The sequence below is a fragment of the Arvicola amphibius genome, chromosome 5, assembly GCF_903992535.2.
Source record: "Arvicola amphibius chromosome 5, mArvAmp1.2, whole genome shotgun sequence".
In the NCBI taxonomy this organism is placed as follows: Eukaryota; Metazoa; Chordata; class Mammalia; order Rodentia; family Cricetidae; genus Arvicola; species Arvicola amphibius.
Genome location: NC_052051.1, coordinates 70,963,017 through 70,982,603, shown reverse-complemented (window position 1 = coordinate 70,982,603; position 19,587 = coordinate 70,963,017). Strand labels below are relative to the sequence as shown.

Here is a 19,587-nt window from a genome sequence, read left to right as displayed (position 1 = left end):
TATAAATCATGAATGCACACCCCTCGTGAAGAGTAGCCGTCATGCTACATTTTCAAAGACTTCCATTGACTAACCACTGCCCATCTGCCACTGGGCTCAGGTAGACAGCAAAAAGTGTGTGGCTGAGTTACTTTTCCGTCTTCCAGAGTAATAAGCCTACATAAAATTTTACAGAAGTGGATAATCAGGAAGCTTGGAAGGTAGCTCAGTGGTAAGAGCACTTGCTGTGGAAGCTGGAGGCCATGAGTTCAAATCCCCAGCAACCATGTAAAAGCTGGGCAAAGCTGTATGACCTATAATCCCAGCACTGGGAGTGGGATCGGGGACAGAGAGTGAAAGAGCCAAAATGGTGAGTTTAAGGACCAGTATAAAAAAAAAAACCTACCTACAGAAATAATGTAGAGAGAGGGGAGGGAGGGAAAGACATCTGGCATGGCACCCTCTTCTAGCCTCTGCACACATGTGCACACTCACGAGAGAGAGAGAGAGAGAGAGAGAGAGAGAGAGAGAGAGAGAGAGACTTGTCTAGTAAAGATGAAGGAAGGCAAAGAATGATAAACAGTAACAGAAGCAATGACACTGGACTACGAGGTGAACGGACTCAGAACTAATAGCTGATTGTGGGAATGCTCACATGTGCTGCTCTGATATTTCAGACAAATCTGGGGGACTCAGGAAGGATAAATTTATCAACACACATGAACAAAATGGTTCTGACAAAAAAAACCAAAGATATCCTAGGGAGAGAGCAATATGGATGGAATTCATGTTGGAGAAATTCCCAGACAATCACTATAATGAAAGCAGTAAGCACAAAATGCAAAGAAGCTCATCCACATGTAGTCAAGAGTTTTGCCAAGGATGGGAAAGGTGTCGCCTACAGGAGAGTTATAGGGTAAACCACTCTTCTTGTTTACATTATTATACTACATGAGCTTCTTTCATTTCTCCAAACAGTTCACCATGATAGACTTTGTTTTCACACAAAAGTTCAAAGGTCATCATGCAACAATTGTAATTTTCTTCTATTGGTTACAACTTTGCAGAGGCTAACTGCACACACCACTCCCACTTTCTAGTAAAGCTACACACTCCATAATGTCCACGCTCAGCATTGTTTCTGTCGGATCGCAATCAAAATGCTGTCTCTCTTCATGTCCGACGATAACAAGCAAGCGGCTTGAAATCGTGCCTGATGGAAGTATCTACCCTATGGACTGGCAAACACTCGACAGACTGCTTTGCTGACTGTCTAGAATTAAGTGTTGGAAAACCTAGCACGCGCCTGGAATTTTGGCCCTTAGAAGGCTGAAGCAAGAGGTGTGTGAATTCGGGACCAGTCTAGACTACATAGCAAGAACTTAGACAGGTAGGTAGGTAGGTAGATAGGTGATAATACGATAGATGGATGGACAGATAGATGTCAGACAGACAGACAGACAGACAGACAGACAGAAAAAAAGTGTTGAAGAAACCACTAATGCAAATTCAATTCAGGTCTCCTCAGCAGCTGCACACTGTGAGGCAAGCGTGCTTTAGAACCCGGCGACGTCGTCAGGCAGAAGGACAAGCCCACTCGTGCCATTATGAATGAGATGTTACACTATGACTTTGTTTCGCTTCAGCCTCGTGGGGGGGTCAACACAAACATTTATGCCCTAATATACCTGTTCATCAATTAAATTTAAATCAGATCTTCAGATCTGTCGAAGCAGCTAGTAATGAAATACTCACAGCCTGATATATTTTTTGTTATTAATTTTTTTGGTCAAATCATGCCTGTATTAAAGTCTTCAGCTACATACACATACAAGAATTTGACAAAATGCAACCAACATCCTTTGATTCTATCCTATGAGAACCAATATGGAATTTATAAAGTGTAAGTACTCATTATTGATTTATAGAAAAGTGTTAACTATATGTGCACACATCTTCCTGCTTTGCCCTGTGGGCCAATAAAAAAAATCTATTGGACATAGAAGACATAGTCAGAAAATGTTATCTAAAGGGGCAAAACTATAAAACTGCTATTTTCCCTGTGTTATTATGAACCAACTCTGGGCCTTTTCGTTCTTCTTAGAAACAAAGAAATGTTAAAAAGTGGGATTGAGGTGGAAGGAGGCAATCTATAGTTTGATAAACGGTTCTATTCTAAAGCTGCCAAATCCTAGGTTTTATTTCCTTTTAGAAGACAAAATAATCTGTATATTTCTGACTCTGTGCAGGTCTATATGGTGTTAAGGGATGGATAAACACATGACATCTTCCTTCAATATACTTGGAGTACTGTCAGTTTTTAAAACTCGATTTGTACGGCTGAAAAAACCCTCACATTGAACTAGCATGTCCATGGATACATGTCCGTGGATACAAGACATTCCCCCCTCAGTTCTGCTGTGTTTTAGAGTATGGAACAAACTTTTAGAGAACTCTTCCTCCCTCTGCTGGTCAGTACAGAACATAGCATTATATTGAATAGAATGACCACCCATCAAAGTAGCCGTCCAGACCAAGTCAGGAATGATGCAACTTGCCTGTTTTTTGCTATGCATTTAAAAAACTATGCTTTGAATTCGTTGCCAACGTTTGTCTTACTGAAAAGCTAGAGAAGTCGTGGTCCAGGGGTCTGCCATGCTGTGTGCCTGCTGACCCTCAGGCCTGCAGAGCTCACTCGCCACACTCATATGTCGTCGGTCCAGCCAGCTCAGCCGCTGTCGCTCGAGTTTGCAACACTCCAGCTCCTTCACTTAACTGATTAAACTGAAGCCCAGACTTGTTCAAAATCATACTTAATTACCAAAATGACAAGACAGATTAAACGTAGGCCTCCAAATTCCATTCAACAGGTGACTGTTAAATTCACTCCCTTTAAAATGTTTTTCTGTTTGTGTGAGTATTCTGCCTGCATGTACATCTCTTCACCACCTGCATGCAGTGCCTTCAGAAGCCAGAAAAAGGAGCAGTTCTCCTGGAACTGGAGTTTCAGACAAAACCACTGCCGCGTGGGTGCTAGGAACTGATCCAGAGTATCTGCAAAAGCAGCCAGTGCTCTTAACCGCTGAGCCATCTCTGCAGCCTCAAATTTATATATTTACTTAGCAAATACTTTAGTACCTACTGCAGTCAGGCATAAAGCAAATGTCAAAGATATAGTCTACAGGGTAAAAATGGTACAATTCAGAATTCCCAGTCAATGAGAAAGACTGGGTAAAAGAAGGGATGAGGGGCCGGGGTAATGCCTCATATGTACAAGGTTAAGCAGTACAGACATTCCACGCAATAAATAAATATAAATCAAAATATAGTATGCATGTTAATGAAATGCTCAAAGTTTAATAAAATATTTTTGTTTGTAAAAGCAAAAGGTGGAGTTGGAGAGATGGCTCATCAGTAAGAGTCCCGAGTTCATTTCCCAGCACCAACACGGCAGCTTACACCATCTGTAGTTCCAGGGATATGGTACCTTCCTCTAGCCTTTACAGACACCAGGCATGCACATGGTATGCCTACATGCATGCAGGCAAAACAATCATACACATACCAAAAAAGTAAATCTTTTTTTAGAACAAAAAAAGCAAGTTCTTTGTATTCTCCATCTTTAATGATTAGAATGAAACCAATCATTTAAATTGAGAGTATGGGCATTAAAATATTGGAGATTTGTAAACCATGCAAAAGCCTTGCTATAAATCAGAAGTAGAAAACAGCAGAAATCGGGCCAGCAAGATAGTTCACTGGGGTAAAGGCATTTGTCATGTAAGCCTGGTAACCAAAGTCTGGTCCCCAGAACCAGCAGGGAGCCAACTGCACAACGCTGTCCTGACATCTACATGTGCTGTGGCACATGCTCCCGTGTGCAGCTGCATACAAGCAACATATGTAGACACAGACATGCACACACCAGTAAAGGTGAAAAAGAAAACCCTACAATTGCCTACATGTATAGTGACTATCTGAACTTTCTTGTCCGTAAATCTTAAAGTATGTTTCTCTTACCTTCTCAGGCAAATTGCAACAGGTATTATTGTCTAGGATAGAAAAATATATTACTTTTTACTTCCTTTGACTATTCATCTCATCATATATAAGCACAGAGTCAATGAGATAGGACAGTATCTTCACAATGGCACAAAAGCCTACATGACATAGACCAGAGGAATAATATAAAACTATAAAAGCCCTGGAATACAGAAAAAAGCATTTAAATCTTCACAATCAAGAAACATCTTAAGAAACACAAAGCAAAAACCACAAAGGAAGAAAACGGTGGTAAGTTGGGTTTTATCCAAATTCAAAACTTTCACTCTTCCAAAGACTGTTAAACTAGAAGGAAGATGGTGTAGTGGCACACGGCAGGGGATCTGGAGCCCAGGGCAGCTTGGAGAAGGAGATCGTCTCTAGAAAGAGAAAGAGACACATTATTCCTAATACAAACCTTTTGATCAAAGCCTGGCACTCATGTCTCTGCCTCTCTCACATGGACTTCAATACCACCCTAGAGGGTCTTCACGCCTCAAGCCTATTCTCCATGAATCAACCAGACTGAATTAAAAAAAAAAAAAAAAACACAGTTTGGGTTGTGTTTGACCATCTAAATTCCTTTGATAGCTTCGCAGTGACTGGAATTAAGTCTATACCCTTTCTTGGCAAAAGGCTACATGCCCAGCCCCACAGTGGCATCTTCAGTCTCCGGCACCCCGCCCGTGCATTGAGCTCTGTCATTACTGGCTACCACCCTTGTTTTGTTCACACTAAAAGCCCATATTCCAGTGTTCTGCGTTGTGTTTCCCTTGTGCACCTCCAATGGCACCTTGCTGGGCACTGACCTGGCTCCCCACCACGGTGCAGTAAGACCATAAATGGGCCTTCTGCTCTGTCCAGTGACAAATACCAAGCATTTGGAACACAGGTATTTCCTATTTTGAATGACTCGCAGCAGACTTACGATGTGCCAGGCAAGGTAGCAGGTACTGGTTAAATTGTTCACTCAAAGGCATTTCTGTGTTGCTATCCTTTCTTTAAGCCCTTCAGAAAAAAAAAAAAATGTCTATAGCCCTGTTCCACTTAAATAGCTCAAAACTCTTTGGTATTCCTTGGAGCTGAGGCAACTTTCATACAAATCACAAACTAGATTTCATCTAAATATAGGGCCAGTATTTGAACCTTAGGGACAGTTTTTTGTTGTTGCTGCCGTTTTTATTTTAAGAACCCAACCTCACAAGAGCAACTAAAGAAAGTGTCTGTTAGGTTAGGAGACAACCAGAACGCTCACGTACCGCAAGAGCAAACTAATTCTAAGACTTTGAAATACTGTGTGGCAGTGTCAAAAGACGTGGCATATGTACACCTCTTACAATCTCTGAATTCTATTCCTACATATATACTGCATACACGTGTTTCCCAAGATGGACAGTAACATCCACAGCAACACTATTCCAAATACCTAAAAAGGGCAAATTTATACAAATGACCATCAACAACAACAAAAAATACACACAAGGGAATATTATAGAGATATGAGTTTAAATGTAATTATGTATAATTTGGAAGACTCTCACCAACAAATTGTTGAAAGAAGTAAATACTAAAAAATTCATCTGCTTTATCCTCCAACTGAAAAGCTTGTGGAGAAATCTATAGTCCCTGGCGTGTTTTAGCTTAGCTCTGGATTTGACCCTAAGCACCACGACAGAAGTCCCTAATCGCTGCTCTGCTCTAAGAGAGTGTTTCCCTCACACCTGCCTACAGACCTCTGTCCAAAGTTAAGGACTTGAGAACACTAACTGAAGCTGGCTCAGGGCAACTGGCATTCTTTCAAAGTCTCATCTTTCACTTTTCAAAAATCCGTGTGACTTTCCTATTCTCCATCCATGAATAGCAAACAGAAACATTGCCCTTAAAATATTTGAGAAACTCAAATTATCCAGAAAAATGGGTCAAGGTTATGCTGTGGTTTCAGGTATTTCTCACATGCTGTGCCAGACTACAGTCTGAAAGACAGGTGGATAGATGACTAGCTGGGGTCAGCCTGGCTCTACCTCATGTTCACACTCAGGAGCAGTCAAGCTTTGGACAAATTACATAAACATGTTGTACTACGTCCTCATTCACCTGACAAAATTCCTACCACAAGGGGGCCCTGTGCATCAATGCAATGTCAGTGCGGAGGGATCTGGAAATGCCCAAATTTCCCATCTCTGCTCTTACGAAATACTGGAGTGGAAAAAAAGTCAGCAAGCTGTTTGCTGCAATATATATATTTTAATTCAAAGTGAATCAACAGTAATACACCATAAATTCTTATTTTGACACTCACCAAAATAGTCACCTGGAAAACCCGCTTTTTGTGACAAAGTACAGAAGGCTTGGTCACATTTAAATCACTGAGAACTAGAGAGAAATACTATCGCAAACTGTAATAGACATTACATCCATAAAAATTTTCCCAGTCCTTATTGTAATATTGCACAGTGCAATTGCTACATGGCAAACTAGTGTAGCATAGAAGTAAAAGCAAAAACAAACCAAAGAGAAAAGCCACAAGAGTAAAACTGCTCAACAGTTAACAGTTCAAACTAAGTCATTGGATCTATAAGGGGATCATTAAAATGAATCTTCCTACACCTTGCAGTGTATGATGTAACTTTTACAGAACACAAGCCAAGTTTAAAATTAGCAGTAGAGGTATTAAAATGAAAAGTTTTGCTAATAGAGTAACATATTTAATACCCTGAAGAAAAAAACTAAATATCAAAATAATTGATTAAAAATTCACTTGCAAATTAGCACACAGATATGCAACTTGGAAATCATGCAGTGTTTTATTTAAGAAAACATTAAAACAAAACTATTAAAATAGTTTTAAAAGGATAAAATCCAGATTCTTCTGCCACTATGCTAAAATTGGACTTCAGGGGGATTCTGAAGTTTTACATTTTGAAACATGTTAAAAAGCTCATGATTGCAGTTATTTGAGAGACATGCCTGTGAAAAGCATTGCTGTGGTATGGAAATGCTGACTGTTACCACTTGCTGTCAACTGAACAAGGCTGCTCTAGTCATGAACTTAAAGACAGAAAAATGCATCGTTTCCGGGCAGTAAGCACAGCTTACGGGCCACTTCTGTGCCTGTTGTGACAATCAATCTTTGTACTCGGTGTTCCTGAAACAGCCGTCACCAGCACTAACGCTTCTCTAAAATGTGAGTAGACAGCAGTAACTTGCTGGGCCACGCTCAAGTGAGAAGAGCAGCAGTTACTTAAACAGAGTCCACAAATGTGTCATCTGTAGACAGTCCAAGCTAATCTCAGTCTACTCCGCTTGTTATGTGTGTTATATACATTTCTATGTGTATAAAATGCATAGAGTCAATTACTAAAAACACTGAAACCTGTGGGGAAATCAAGTCCTTCATTTTCAGTGACTAAAAATGTGCTGCTGGTTTTTCTTTATGATCTAATACTGTAATTTTTAAAATCAGCTTCAGGCACGTTTATGTCTTAGATGATTATTAAATAAAACACTGCGTATGCCAATGGAGTAAAGGAAATGTATCATTAGCTTACAGTCAGCACTGCACTAGCGCTGTACGTGTGGTGTGCAGCTTGCTCAGTAAAGAAATGGTGTCAGTCCAGAACATTTGGAGTTTTACACTCAAATGTTTTGTACTGTTTATTCCAGTAAATGCTGTAAGTTTATATTCCAGACTTTTAAGGAAAAAAAGTTAAGTCAAGCCTGCAAGATACAGCTTTCTCAAGTGTCTACAATGCCAGTATGAAAATAAAAAAATTAAGTTACATTGATACATCCAAGTTTTTATATGCAGTGATGAGCACAAACATTAATAGAGATAAAATACTGATGCAAATAACACACCCCAAAATAACATAGGCAATTGTTTCCATCATTTACAATACAGTAGTTACAATGACACTCCAAACAGAAAAGCAAAGTAAAAAAAATCAAAACCCCAGCTTCTATCTCGTGTAATTAGACTTATACAGAAATTAGAAGGCTAAATAACAACTAGTTAATCACCTAATTTCACAGCTATCTGAAGTGGCAATCGTTATATAGCAGCTTATCTATGATACATTCAAGATAAATGATACAATTTATTACTTGCCTGGAAGCTAAAACACAGCCTTGGTTTAATACCTTTCCTTAAATCCCACCTCTACACTACAATATACTTGAGGTCTATGCAAAAAGTAGCTACCTTTTATATAAGAAATGGATGATTAAGTCTTTGGTGCTGCAAAAGCAACTTCATTTGAACATCACCACCATCACCACCACCACCACCAGGGGAGGGGGAAACCAATACACACTTCCTAAGAGAAAAAGCATGTAATTTCTGTCCCTGACGGAATGTATTAAATAAGCAAACACCACCAACAAGCAAAAACGAGTACTACAATGTAAAAATACTTAAAATAACCAAAACCAAAAATCTTCTCACATGCATAAATGAAAAATTGCACACAAAGAACTCACATCTTTTCAAGCTTCAATAGTAAATATTCTGCTACTATGTATTAAATACTGCATGGTCTGCCCAAGCGAGGATGAAACCACATCATGAATCAATGAGCATTTTGCATTTTCTTTCATTATCTACTCAAGTCATGCCTACTGCACTTCTAAACATTTTATGAAGTCCAATTATACAGCAAACACTCCCAAAATAAACTTAGGTTGTATCGCAGTGTCACTTACTAGTATATAAAATGCTGTGCTGTGACAGATATCGACTACCCATTAGTTACTGAATCAAGTTTGCTTAAGCACTACTAACTGCTTGCTTTTCTTGAAGCTAGATCATTCTGAAAAAAACCAGACAGCAGAATTCAGCTATAGCAAACATGCTGCCCTCTTACTAAGGAAAAAGCAGCTACTATCTGAAATCATACCACACGAAGCCAAAAAGAACATTACTCTACTGAAAGAAAACTGAAGAGTAGGTCTGAATTTTAAGTGCTGCAGTCCTCAACATTTACAGATAGGTATAACTTGAACAACCTCAAATATTTAAGGCACTATGTGTGGGAACGGTTTACAATGCAGCTGAGATTATTAGAACAACATTAAGAGCCAAGTCTAGGCAACATTTTGCCCATGCAAAAGACACATGCAAATGTAAAGAACAATAGCTCAATTGCTTAGGTTAAGTGCCCCAACATGTACACACTAAGACACAGACAGTACAATTCACTCATATGCTGCAATTCTGACACATGTGCATCTGTTGCTCTAAAGTCTAGACACAGAATGGCTTCCCAAATGTGGACGTGTCTTGCACTAGTTAGAAGGCAATTTTATAAAAAATAGCAGGAGCAAAACTGGACTTCTGCTCCCATAAGTCACCTGTCTAGAGTTACTACGTAAGAAGATACATGACCAAAGACAAGTTATACCAAATGTGCAAAACACATTAAAAGTGAGAGTTTTTTTAAAGCTCAAAGTTGTTTAAATTGCACCCAAGTCTACATGATTCAAAAATAATTTTCTTGTGCCATGGCTAATATTTATTAAATACCATGTTTTTATTTTTAATCAAACGTTTGTATCATTGAGCTTCCTCAATATACTGTTTTGAGTTTTCACATATATGGATACTGGCTGAGTTTTGTTGGACTCAATGGAAATCCAGTATATGCAGGTGATGCTGCAATGTAAGAATGTGGAGGGAAGATTGGTTTGTACTGAGTCTGATGAACGGTTGGGGATGGTAACAGGCGGGGATTTATGCCCACTGGGACTTGGTGGACCATGCCACTGGGATGGGAGACATTATAAGTTGGGTGCTGTAACATAGGTCTTGAGGTACACGGAGAGGCTAAGAGGTGAGCCACTGGGGCAGCACTACTGAGGGCAGCTGAGGACGGGTATGGAAGCAGAGCAGGCTGTCCTCCGAGGTGTGAGCTTCCAGCCAGGTGGGCATGTACTGCTGTGTGGTTAGGACTTCCGTGGGAAAGAGTGAAAGGATTGCTAGTGACACTAGTAGGAATATACGCTTGCTGTCTTCGATGCCCGAAGTTTCCATTCCACTCTTGATGTCCGGCTCCAAAGTGCTGAACCTGAACACAAAGAAAACCACGACTGAACAGCACATTCTGTAAGACCAAAGTGAAGACCAGAGGGGCTGGAGCGGCCGGGACAGGCAGCTCACATGGACCTCTCAGTCCAGTTTACCAAGAAAAGGAAACACATGAGCATTGTCCTACTTCTTACCTGTTACCATTGCCACTTCCAGCCAACATTACTGTCTGTTATTAGTCCCTACAATTTATATAACACTTATATGTAAAGCTAACATTCATGCATACCATTTTATTAAACTCCAAAACAATCCCATGGCATAATCATCCCTATTATCTCTGCTCCATATACACTCATCCCACACCACGTACCACACCACACACAAAATCAAAAACTAAAATGATAAAGTAAAAAAAAAATAAAGCACTAAACATAAATCCCACGCGCTCACAAATGCACAGAGTAGCACACCTGGCTGAAGTTCAAATGCGGCTGCTGGAATGCTGATGTGGGCTTTTGCTGACGAGCACCCGAGGCAGAAGGCTGGTTCAGCTTTCCGGGGGCAGGCTGTCCTTTTATTAATGGCTGGCATGTAGAATCTGGCAACAATAACCAACAAACACATACAAAATTACAGAGCTGTGATTTCTGCTTCTCCAATGAAACTTAGACATGTGCTTATAGATTTTATACAACAGTGATCGAAGAACCTTAATGTAAAATTTAAAGACAATGTCATGGTTTCTAAGCACTGGATGATTTGAAGAGTTGGATTTTGTTTTTGTTTTCTGTGTAATAGATATGACTCAAGGGTCAAGACAGGAATTCAAGGTAACTTTTGACAATCCTGGTCTCCATGTTCCTAAATTCAGACTATTTAAGGACAATCAGAAAACTAAGCTTACCTGTGTTTGTCATGTGCTCATCGACATTCAGTCCACTTTCTATTCCCACTGGGGGCTCCACAGCAGTGCCCACAGCTGGCTTGGCTTCTGTGCCAGCACCAGTCCCCAGCTCTGTGCTTTGATGAGTGTCCTCCACAAAGCTGCTCTCTGCAAATGGACTGTCATGCCCCGAGGAGTCTGATGCTGGAGAGCCATCCACAGTCTCACACCCACTTTCTTGTTCATCATCTGACATACTACAAGAAAACATTTTTATATTTTTAATAATCTCCAACACACTAATGAGATGCTTCGTTATTTTATATATGTTTCTTCCTTGGCCAATTTTTTTTTCCTCATAGTATTTCCAGACTCTATTCAGACAGATAAACCAAATTCTTCCACTTCAGAAATAGCTTTTGGACTTACCTATTTTTATTTTCCTTCACATTTGCTCCATCATAATAGTTCATAAAATTCCACAGTCCTTTACCCAGCCGCAGAGGAAGGTGTGACTGCCTTGCTGAAAAAGGTACCGAGCCATGTGGCTAACATATACTAGAATAATGGGCTAATATAAGTTATAAGAGCTAATAAGAAGCCTGAGCTAATGGGCCAATCAGTTACAACTAATGCAGACCTCTGTGTGATTTCTTTGGGACTTAACGACTGCGGGAACCGGGCAGGACAGAATCTCAATCAACAACTCTTCAAGATAAGTACTGTTCCAGATGCCAGAAGACCCCTTGACTGGTAAAACACTGCTGTGCGTGCATGAGAACTTGAGTTCGGATCCCAGCACCCACACACAAACCCGAGCACACGCAGCAGGGCATATCTGTAGCCCTAACACTGGGGCAGACACACAAGAGCTCCGCAGCTTGCTGCCCAGCTAGTCTAGCAAGTGGGTGAGCTCCACATTCAATGAGAGATCCACAAATGCGGTGGAGAGCAACTGAAGACGACACCCAGCATTGGCCTTGAGTCATCACATAAACTTAAAAAAACAGAAACAAAACAAAATGTTCCTCTAGAAAATTTGGATGATAGGGACTTGTATATTCCAGATCCAACTGTAAGGTTAGGTGTCCTCCTGAAAGGCTTTCTGACCAACCTGTAGTCAACCCCGAGTCCTGAATCCCACTCTTCCCACTACCTCAGCCCTCACGAGACCCCACTCCCTGGGATTTCTATATCATTGTCTATTTAATCAATCAATTTTAACAATTTGAGGCACCTCTTTTTATATGTATACTTTCTTTTTACTCTTGAATCTACATGCATATGTTCATGTTTATGACTATTTTATGTGTATATATTTTTTATCTGGCTCTTATGTGTACATTTATATATGTATGAACCTTTAAGCAAACCAACATCAACCTATAAGAAGATGCACTAAATCTTGTCTATGCCTTCTGCAGAATTTTGGCTAGTAAGTACTCCAACCACAGTTCCTAACTAAAAGAAAAAAAATGTATCAAACAACTTTAAAGCCCAGTGTGGTAGTGCAGCCTCTGAGTCTGAGGCCAGACTGACTCACAAAGCAAGTTCCAGGACAGCCAGGGCTACACAGAGAAACCCTGTCTTGAAAAACCAACGAAACAACAACAACAACAACAACAAAACACCAGCTTTAAAATAATTTTCAAATATTGTCACCAATTTTTATAATATAAAATCAAATATATTTCATAAAAATTGTGGCTTCCAGGTGTAGTGGCTCACACTTTTAATCCCAGCATTTGGGAGACAGAAGCGGGAGGATCTCTGTGAATTCAAGGCCACACTCTGTGAGTGAGGTGTATGGAGAAAGTTCCAGGATGGCTAGGACAGTCAGGGCTGTTACACAAAGAAATTCTTTCTCCAAAACCTCTCCCAGAAAAAATTGTTGTGGCTTATCTTGCAACATGTTAGCACACCAAAGGAGGCAGACAAGTCAGCTACCAACAGTAGAGATAAAAATCAGAGTGGCTGCTCTGTAAGAGGGCCACTCAGTACTTCATCATACAAAAATGTATTAGCACTTTAATTTTAAATTAAAGGTTAGGTTTGTTTGTTTGTTTGAGATAGGGTCTCACTATGTAACCCTGGAAGGCCTTGATCTCACTGAGATTCCTGCCTCTGTCTCCCAAATTCTGGTATTAAAGGCATGCACCACCACAAACTGGAAGTATTTTAATGGGAAAAAAAAAAACTGATAACTAAAACTACAAGCTTATAAAACTGATGTAGTTCAAAACAGCAATCACTGTAGTAAGCGGCAGACATACACGACAGAAGGCTCAATATTTACGACAAGCTACTCTTAAAATTCCTTTACCTGTTCGGTCTCTTGCAAGGGGACGGGCTGGACTGCCCAGAGGAGCTGGTGCTCAGAGTGCTATCAGGACTGCTGAGTGAACACATCCGGTCAATATTCAAAGTGCTTTGGCAAGCTTCACAATCTAGACTACCTTTACACCTAGTGAGGAGGGAAGAGGAGACATGGGTCAAGAGTAAGAAGATAGTCTCACACCAGCCAAACTTTACAGTACCAAAAGGCAGGAGGAAACAGTTCAGAATGAGCTACACGAACCCAAATGTATAGCTTATACATTCAGATGAAGGGCTACAATTATATTTACTTCAAGGGTCACTGACAAAGAGTATGCCCCAAAGCTGATCTGTGCATCTGGCACTTACTCTCGGAGTGAATGTCTGGGTGAGGTCTCTTCGTCATCAGTGTCACTGCTAATGGTGATCACACTCACGGCAGGACTCGGGGAGTCAGCGATGATGATGGTTTGCCGCTGTTTATCTGAAACTGCAGAGTCCTGTCTGACAGATGCTTCCCGGCTGTTTCGTGCCTCTCCTTCTGAGGTATGATTGTCTTGTGTTTCTACACAACTTACTTCCTCAACATCTTTCCCATTGATTATCTTTGGGGAAATAAATGCTGAATGTGGGATATTGGTATTCTGCAATGAATTACTCCTGCAACCAAAGAAACAATTTGCAATTTTTATGAACAAAATAGAGAAATGATATTTCTCAAAGATATTTTGTACAACCAAACAATGCACACTTTCACATGTTCATGGATGTAACACACTGATACACAAGAGTCTTGTGAATTGTAATAATTATCTCTAACATACTGCTGTGGTTTACATTTACATACTTTTCTGCATGTGTGCTATCCGAATGTCTACAGTTGCTATAGTACAGGTAGATAACAATCGAAGGGCAATAAAGACAATCTTACCAACTGAAAGCATTTATTTCCTCTCTTCCTGGCTCCCATTCCATTAGTTTTACCAAAATACCTCTGAGAAATTAAGAAGGGAGCCGGCTTAGTGTTTGTATAAAAGCTACAAAAGAGGTCATTTTTGAATAAACAGAGTGACCCTTTAGAGCACATGCAAATTTGAAAGCTTAATTTAACAGTGCAGAGGAAAACCACAGTACACTAATACCAACCTGTTCTGGCACAGCTTAGTTTTCTTGGTAGTGGCAGGCTGAGGCCAGACAACATGTGCAATGCCCACACTGATAGGCTGAGGGGCCGATAGTGTTATCTGATTGGTCAGAAGAGGCTGTGGCATCACCGAGTTGTAATGACTGCTGTGTGGGATCATTTTCCTATGAAGCAAGTTCAGAAAAGTGAATCCTTTTACTGTGATCTGTTACGTATGTAATTCACAGAGAGGTTCTGCTTTGGACTCACCCCCAGTCTCCAAGCCTCTGTGAACCAGCCATGCCTTCCGAAGTTAGTGCTGCAGCAGCAGGAGCCATGGGCGTTACCTGCTGCCAGGCAGGTATCAGCATCTGCTGTGTTCTGCCAGACCACGTCTGCTGCATCCAAACACAAATAACACATCCCAAATTCACAACAGTTAAGGCAACAACTAGTAATTACAAAAGCTAAAGTCCATGGAATGCAAAACAGACTGACTCTCATTGCTTCCCGGAAGTACAAGCTGACACATGACTTGTATTTAAGTTTAAAAAGGAGAGAGCATATGTAAAGGAAAAGTAAACTGTGACCAACCTGTGAAAGAACTCCAGGTCGGATCTGCAGTGGCTGTACAGCAGGGGCCTGAGTTACAAGCGGAACTGTATTGTCTACCCTTATGGAGTAACTGGTGGGTTTACCATGCGCTGCAGGAATACCTGGGAAAAAGAACAGTCATCCAACAGGGGGAAAATTGTCTTGCAAAACTTATAAAAATTACTTTAAATGTACAACAGGTTTAAATTCTGATTCAGATCAGGCCTGTTTCTACTTAAAATTAATGAAGAAATCTATTAGTAAAGACAGGTACTTCCTATCTGTTTCTTGTGGTACTTTGTCACAAATACTGATGTCAAATTACTCCATGTTTATTAAAATGTTCTTCAAGGCAGATTCATTTGTTCTTCCTGCAACCTGTCATTTCCATCTCAAGTTTCCACTGTGGCATCATGTCCTCTCTGCTTCTCTGCTTTGACAAGGTCTGGAAGACAGGCTGAGGCTCACGGTCTCCATAAAAGCCTAGTAAGGCAATATGCTTCTTCCACATACTCGTCCCTGTGCCTAAGCCATCTCTTCTTCAAAACTGTCAGGACCGCACACACTTGTCATTAAAGGGGGTATATTTCACAATTAATGGACAGATATGAGGGGGTTTCTGAATCGCATAAATTCATATACTTGCTACCATATTTCACAGCCCCCAAAGGAGTAGCAAAAACTATTATACTGCTTAGTCTGATGATCCAACAAGGCTTTATCCAGCTGATATAATAGGCTGGCGTCCTAGTAGAGAGCTGTAATGCTACAGAACAAATGTTCACTGTTAGAATGGTTCAACAAATAAGTAAACACAGGCAAGACGGAGAGTCATTTAATTCTGTTATTATTAGCATCTCTTTTCACTGTATCATGAGCCAGTCTGTAAATAACAACTCTTTGTTGTTGTTGTTTTTTGTTTTTCAAGACAGGGTTTCTCTATGTAGCTGTGGCTGTCTGGAACTCACTCTGTAGACCAGGCTGACCTCAAATTTACAGATCCTCCTGTCTCTGCCTCCTGAGTGCTGGGATTAAAGGCATGGGCCACCACTGCCCAATCTACCTAACTATTCTTACAATACTGAAGTATGTAGATATGGTACGTATGAAGCAGTACCATGCCCAACTAGGGAGCTTTGAGAAACAGAATGTCCCAAAACCAGGGGGAAAAAAAGAACTATAATAAATTCTCTTTATCATAATTCTAAACTTTTATAGCAATTAATTTAGTTACAGACTAGCACATCACTTAATGATGTAATACCATCTAAGAAAGGCAACACTGCATGAACCTGTCTGCTGCGTGAGTAGTGAGAGTACACTCACATGAACTAAGATGGGACCCTATCGCTATGCACTGTAATCTCAACAGCTGAACTTCAGTCAAATAGCATGGGGTCGTGCAATTATTATTATTTTTAATGGAAGTGAAGTTAAGTGTTTCTCTTTAGTCATAAGGAATAAAATACTGCAGTTGTTAGTCTTTCTATTTAAATCTTTTTTTACTGCCTAACTCTATTGTTAAGTGCTAATCCTAAAGAAAACATCGTTTCCTGTTTATTTTCCTCAGACATAGCTTACTATCAATGTGCTCTATTTTCTCTGTCCATAAGTGCCCCCATAAGCAATGCTCACATTTATGTAAGCTCTGCATATTCTCTCTTCCTACTACCTTTTTGATCAAATTCAATAGTTGATTAAGATCCGAATTTTCTTTGGTAGCAAAACTAATTGATTAGAATTGTTTTAAAACTTGAAAACTAGGTACAAAGGTTGATGGTTGGATGTGGTGGCACACATCTGAAATCCCAGCACTTGTGTGGTGGAAGCAGTATGATTTCAAGTCTAAGGCTACCCTGGGCTACAGAATCAAACAATGTCTCCAAAGTGAAAAGTAAATCAAAGAGACAAACAAAAGGACCAATACTGAGAGCTTCTAGAGATGCTGAGACTGTGTATAGGGCAGAAACTACATTTAAGACGTTAATATATTTGTTAGCATATAAGTAAGATTATTTCTTAACAATTATAAATCAAATAATTAGATAAAAGATTTGTCTTATCACATTGAAATATCTCTCATGCTCTCTCTGCAAATAGACCTCACCAGGCCTGTACTCCCCACCTCAATAAACTCCTAAGTTTGTTGTGGGCCCATGTTTCCTTCTCACTTCACCTATTCCTATTAAGACTCCCTGTCTAGATTGAGCCAGAGACCTAGGCCAGAGCAGGCAAGCTCTGTGGGAGTGGTAGCAAATCCAGACCAGGGACATTTGCAGAGGCAGGATTGAGCCAGCGACCTGAGCTAGAGCAGACCTGAGACAGTGAACTCCACAGGAGCAGATACAGGGGAGAAAATGATGAGTGAGTGGGCCTGAGCCAGAGACCGCTGCGGGTCTGGACATGAATCTGGGACCCCTGAGGGAGTAGGAAGGAACCAAAGACCTCTGCCAGTCTCGGCATGAGTCTGGTACCACTGAGGGAGAAGATCAGAGCCAGAGAACTTTGCAGGACCAACCCCAAGCCAAGGACCTCTGAAAGAGCAGATCCAGACCAGGGACATTTATAGAAACAGGTCTGAGCCTGCAACCAAAAACAGAGCAGACCTGAGACAGCAAACTCCACAGAGCAAGAGCAAACCCCGGGAGTACTGAACGACCTCCAGGAACACAGAGTGACCAAAGGGGTAACCAGAACCAAGGCATTGATTGTACAATGAGGAACAACCAACCATCTGAGCCTTGGATCCACTGACACCTAGAAGATTAATCATCAGAGTCACAGACAACCACAACCATACCAATTAAGAGGAAAAGATAAGTAGACAAGGTAAGAACACATGCAACAGCACAAAGAACAACATGACATAAGTAAACTCTAGAGAACCTACAACAGCAAGACTTGAACAACCACATACAGATGAAGCAGAAAAAAATGATCTAAAAGAATAACTTTCAGGAGAATGTTTGAGACTCTCAAAGAGGAAATGAGAAATTACCTCAAAGAAATGGAGGAAAAGACAAAAAATTGGAAGACATCAGCAAATCCCTTGAAGAAAACCAAGAAAAAGCAATTAAACATATGAAAGAAACTATTCAAGACTTGAAAACTCAAATAGAGACAGTAAAGAAAATACAAGCCGAGGGAATTATAGAAACAGAAACCACGAGAAAACGATCAGGAACTACAAATGTAAACATAAACAACAGAATACAAGAAATGGAAGAGAAAAATCTCAAGCGCTAAAAAATACAATAGAGGAAATAGACTCATCAGTCAAAGAAAACATTAAATCTAACAAAAGCTTAACACAAAATATCCAGAAAATATGGGACACCATGAAAATGCCAAACCTAAGAATGATAGGTATAAAAGAAGGAGAAAGAAGTTAAACTCAAAAGTACAAAAATATATTTAACAAAATCACAGAAGAAAACTTTCCCAACCTAAAAAAAGATATACCTATGAAGATACAAAAAGCTCACAGAACACTAAATAGTAAACATAGAGAAGAAAGAATATTAAGAGCTGCAAAAGAAAAAAGCCAAGTAATATAAAGGCAGATCTATCAGAATTACACTTGACTTCTCAATGGAGACAATGAAAGCCAGAATGTCGTGGTCAAGCATTATGCAGACATTAAGAGACCAAGGATGCCAGCCCAGACTATTATACCCAGCAAAACTTTCAATCACCATAGGACAAAACAAGATATTTCATTACAATACCAGATTTAACCAATACCTAGCCACAAACCCAGGCCTATACAAAGTACTAGAAGGAAAACTCCAACCCAAGGAAGTTGGCTACATCAACAAAAACAAAGACAATTGATAATCTCACAGCAGCAAATCCCAAAGAAGAAAAAAACACAAATTAACATCACCAACAACAAAAACTAAATTAAGAGGAGATAGTAATCATTGGCCATTAATATCCCTTAATATAAGTAAACTCAACTCACTTATAAAAAGACACAGGCTAACAGACTGGATATAAAAACAGAATCCATCCTTCTGCTGCATACAAAAAACACACCTCAACCTCAAAGACAGACATCGTCTCAGAGTAAAAGGTTGGGAAAAAAATTACAATCAAATGGACCTAAGAAACAAACTGACGTAGCTATTCTAATATCTAACAAAATAGACTTCAAACTAAAATCAATCAAAAGAGACAAAGAAGAACATTTTCATATTAGTCACAGGAAAAATCCATCAAGAGGAAATCTCAATACTGAACGTCTATGTCCCAAATAAAAGGCCACCCTCATATGTAAAAGAAACACTTCTAAAGCTTAAATCATACATTAAAACCCACACACTAATAGTGGGGGACTTCAACACTCCACTCTCACCACTGGACAGGTCAGCCAGACAAAATGAACAGATAAATAAGGGAACTAACAGATGTTGTGACTCAAATGGACTTAACAGACATCTATAGAATATTCCATCCAAACAGAAAAGAATATATCTTCTCAGCACCTCATGGAACCTTCTCAAAAATTGATCACATACTCAGTAACAAAACAAACCTCAAAAAAATACAAAAAATTGGAATAACCCCATGTATCTTACCAGATTCACCATGGCTTAAAACTAGAATTCAACAGCAATATTAATT

The 19,587-nt window shown here is 39.9% G+C and overlaps 1 protein-coding gene across 9 annotated transcripts in view; it reads right to left on the bottom strand.

Moving 5' to 3' along the window:
* Positions 1-6,244: 6,244 nt before the first annotated feature.
* The window catches only part of Hipk3 (homeodomain interacting protein kinase 3), a 94,009-nt gene continuing 80,666 nt past the window's right edge, over positions 6,245-19,587 (bottom strand). For 6 of the 9 annotated variants that reach the window (XM_038330079.1, XM_038330077.1, XM_038330074.1 and 3 more), the window contains 9 exons: positions 14,962-15,083; positions 14,638-14,765; positions 14,391-14,552; positions 14,176-14,238; positions 13,614-13,904; positions 13,252-13,392; positions 10,950-11,185; positions 10,516-10,643; positions 6,245-10,082 (listed from right to left, as the gene is read on the bottom strand). In XM_038330079.1, coding sequence (XP_038186007.1) covers positions 9,606-10,082; positions 10,516-10,643; positions 10,950-11,185; positions 13,252-13,392; positions 13,614-13,904; positions 14,176-14,238; positions 14,391-14,552; positions 14,638-14,765; positions 14,962-15,083 — 1,748 coding nt within the window. In that variant the 3' untranslated portion in view covers positions 6,245-9,605. The remainder of the gene's footprint in view (positions 10,083-10,515; positions 10,644-10,949; positions 11,186-13,251; positions 13,393-13,613; positions 13,905-14,175; positions 14,239-14,390; positions 14,553-14,637; positions 14,766-14,961; positions 15,084-19,587) is intronic. The other 3 variants (XM_038330082.1, XM_038330083.1, XM_038330084.1) reach the window with 3 other exon arrangements.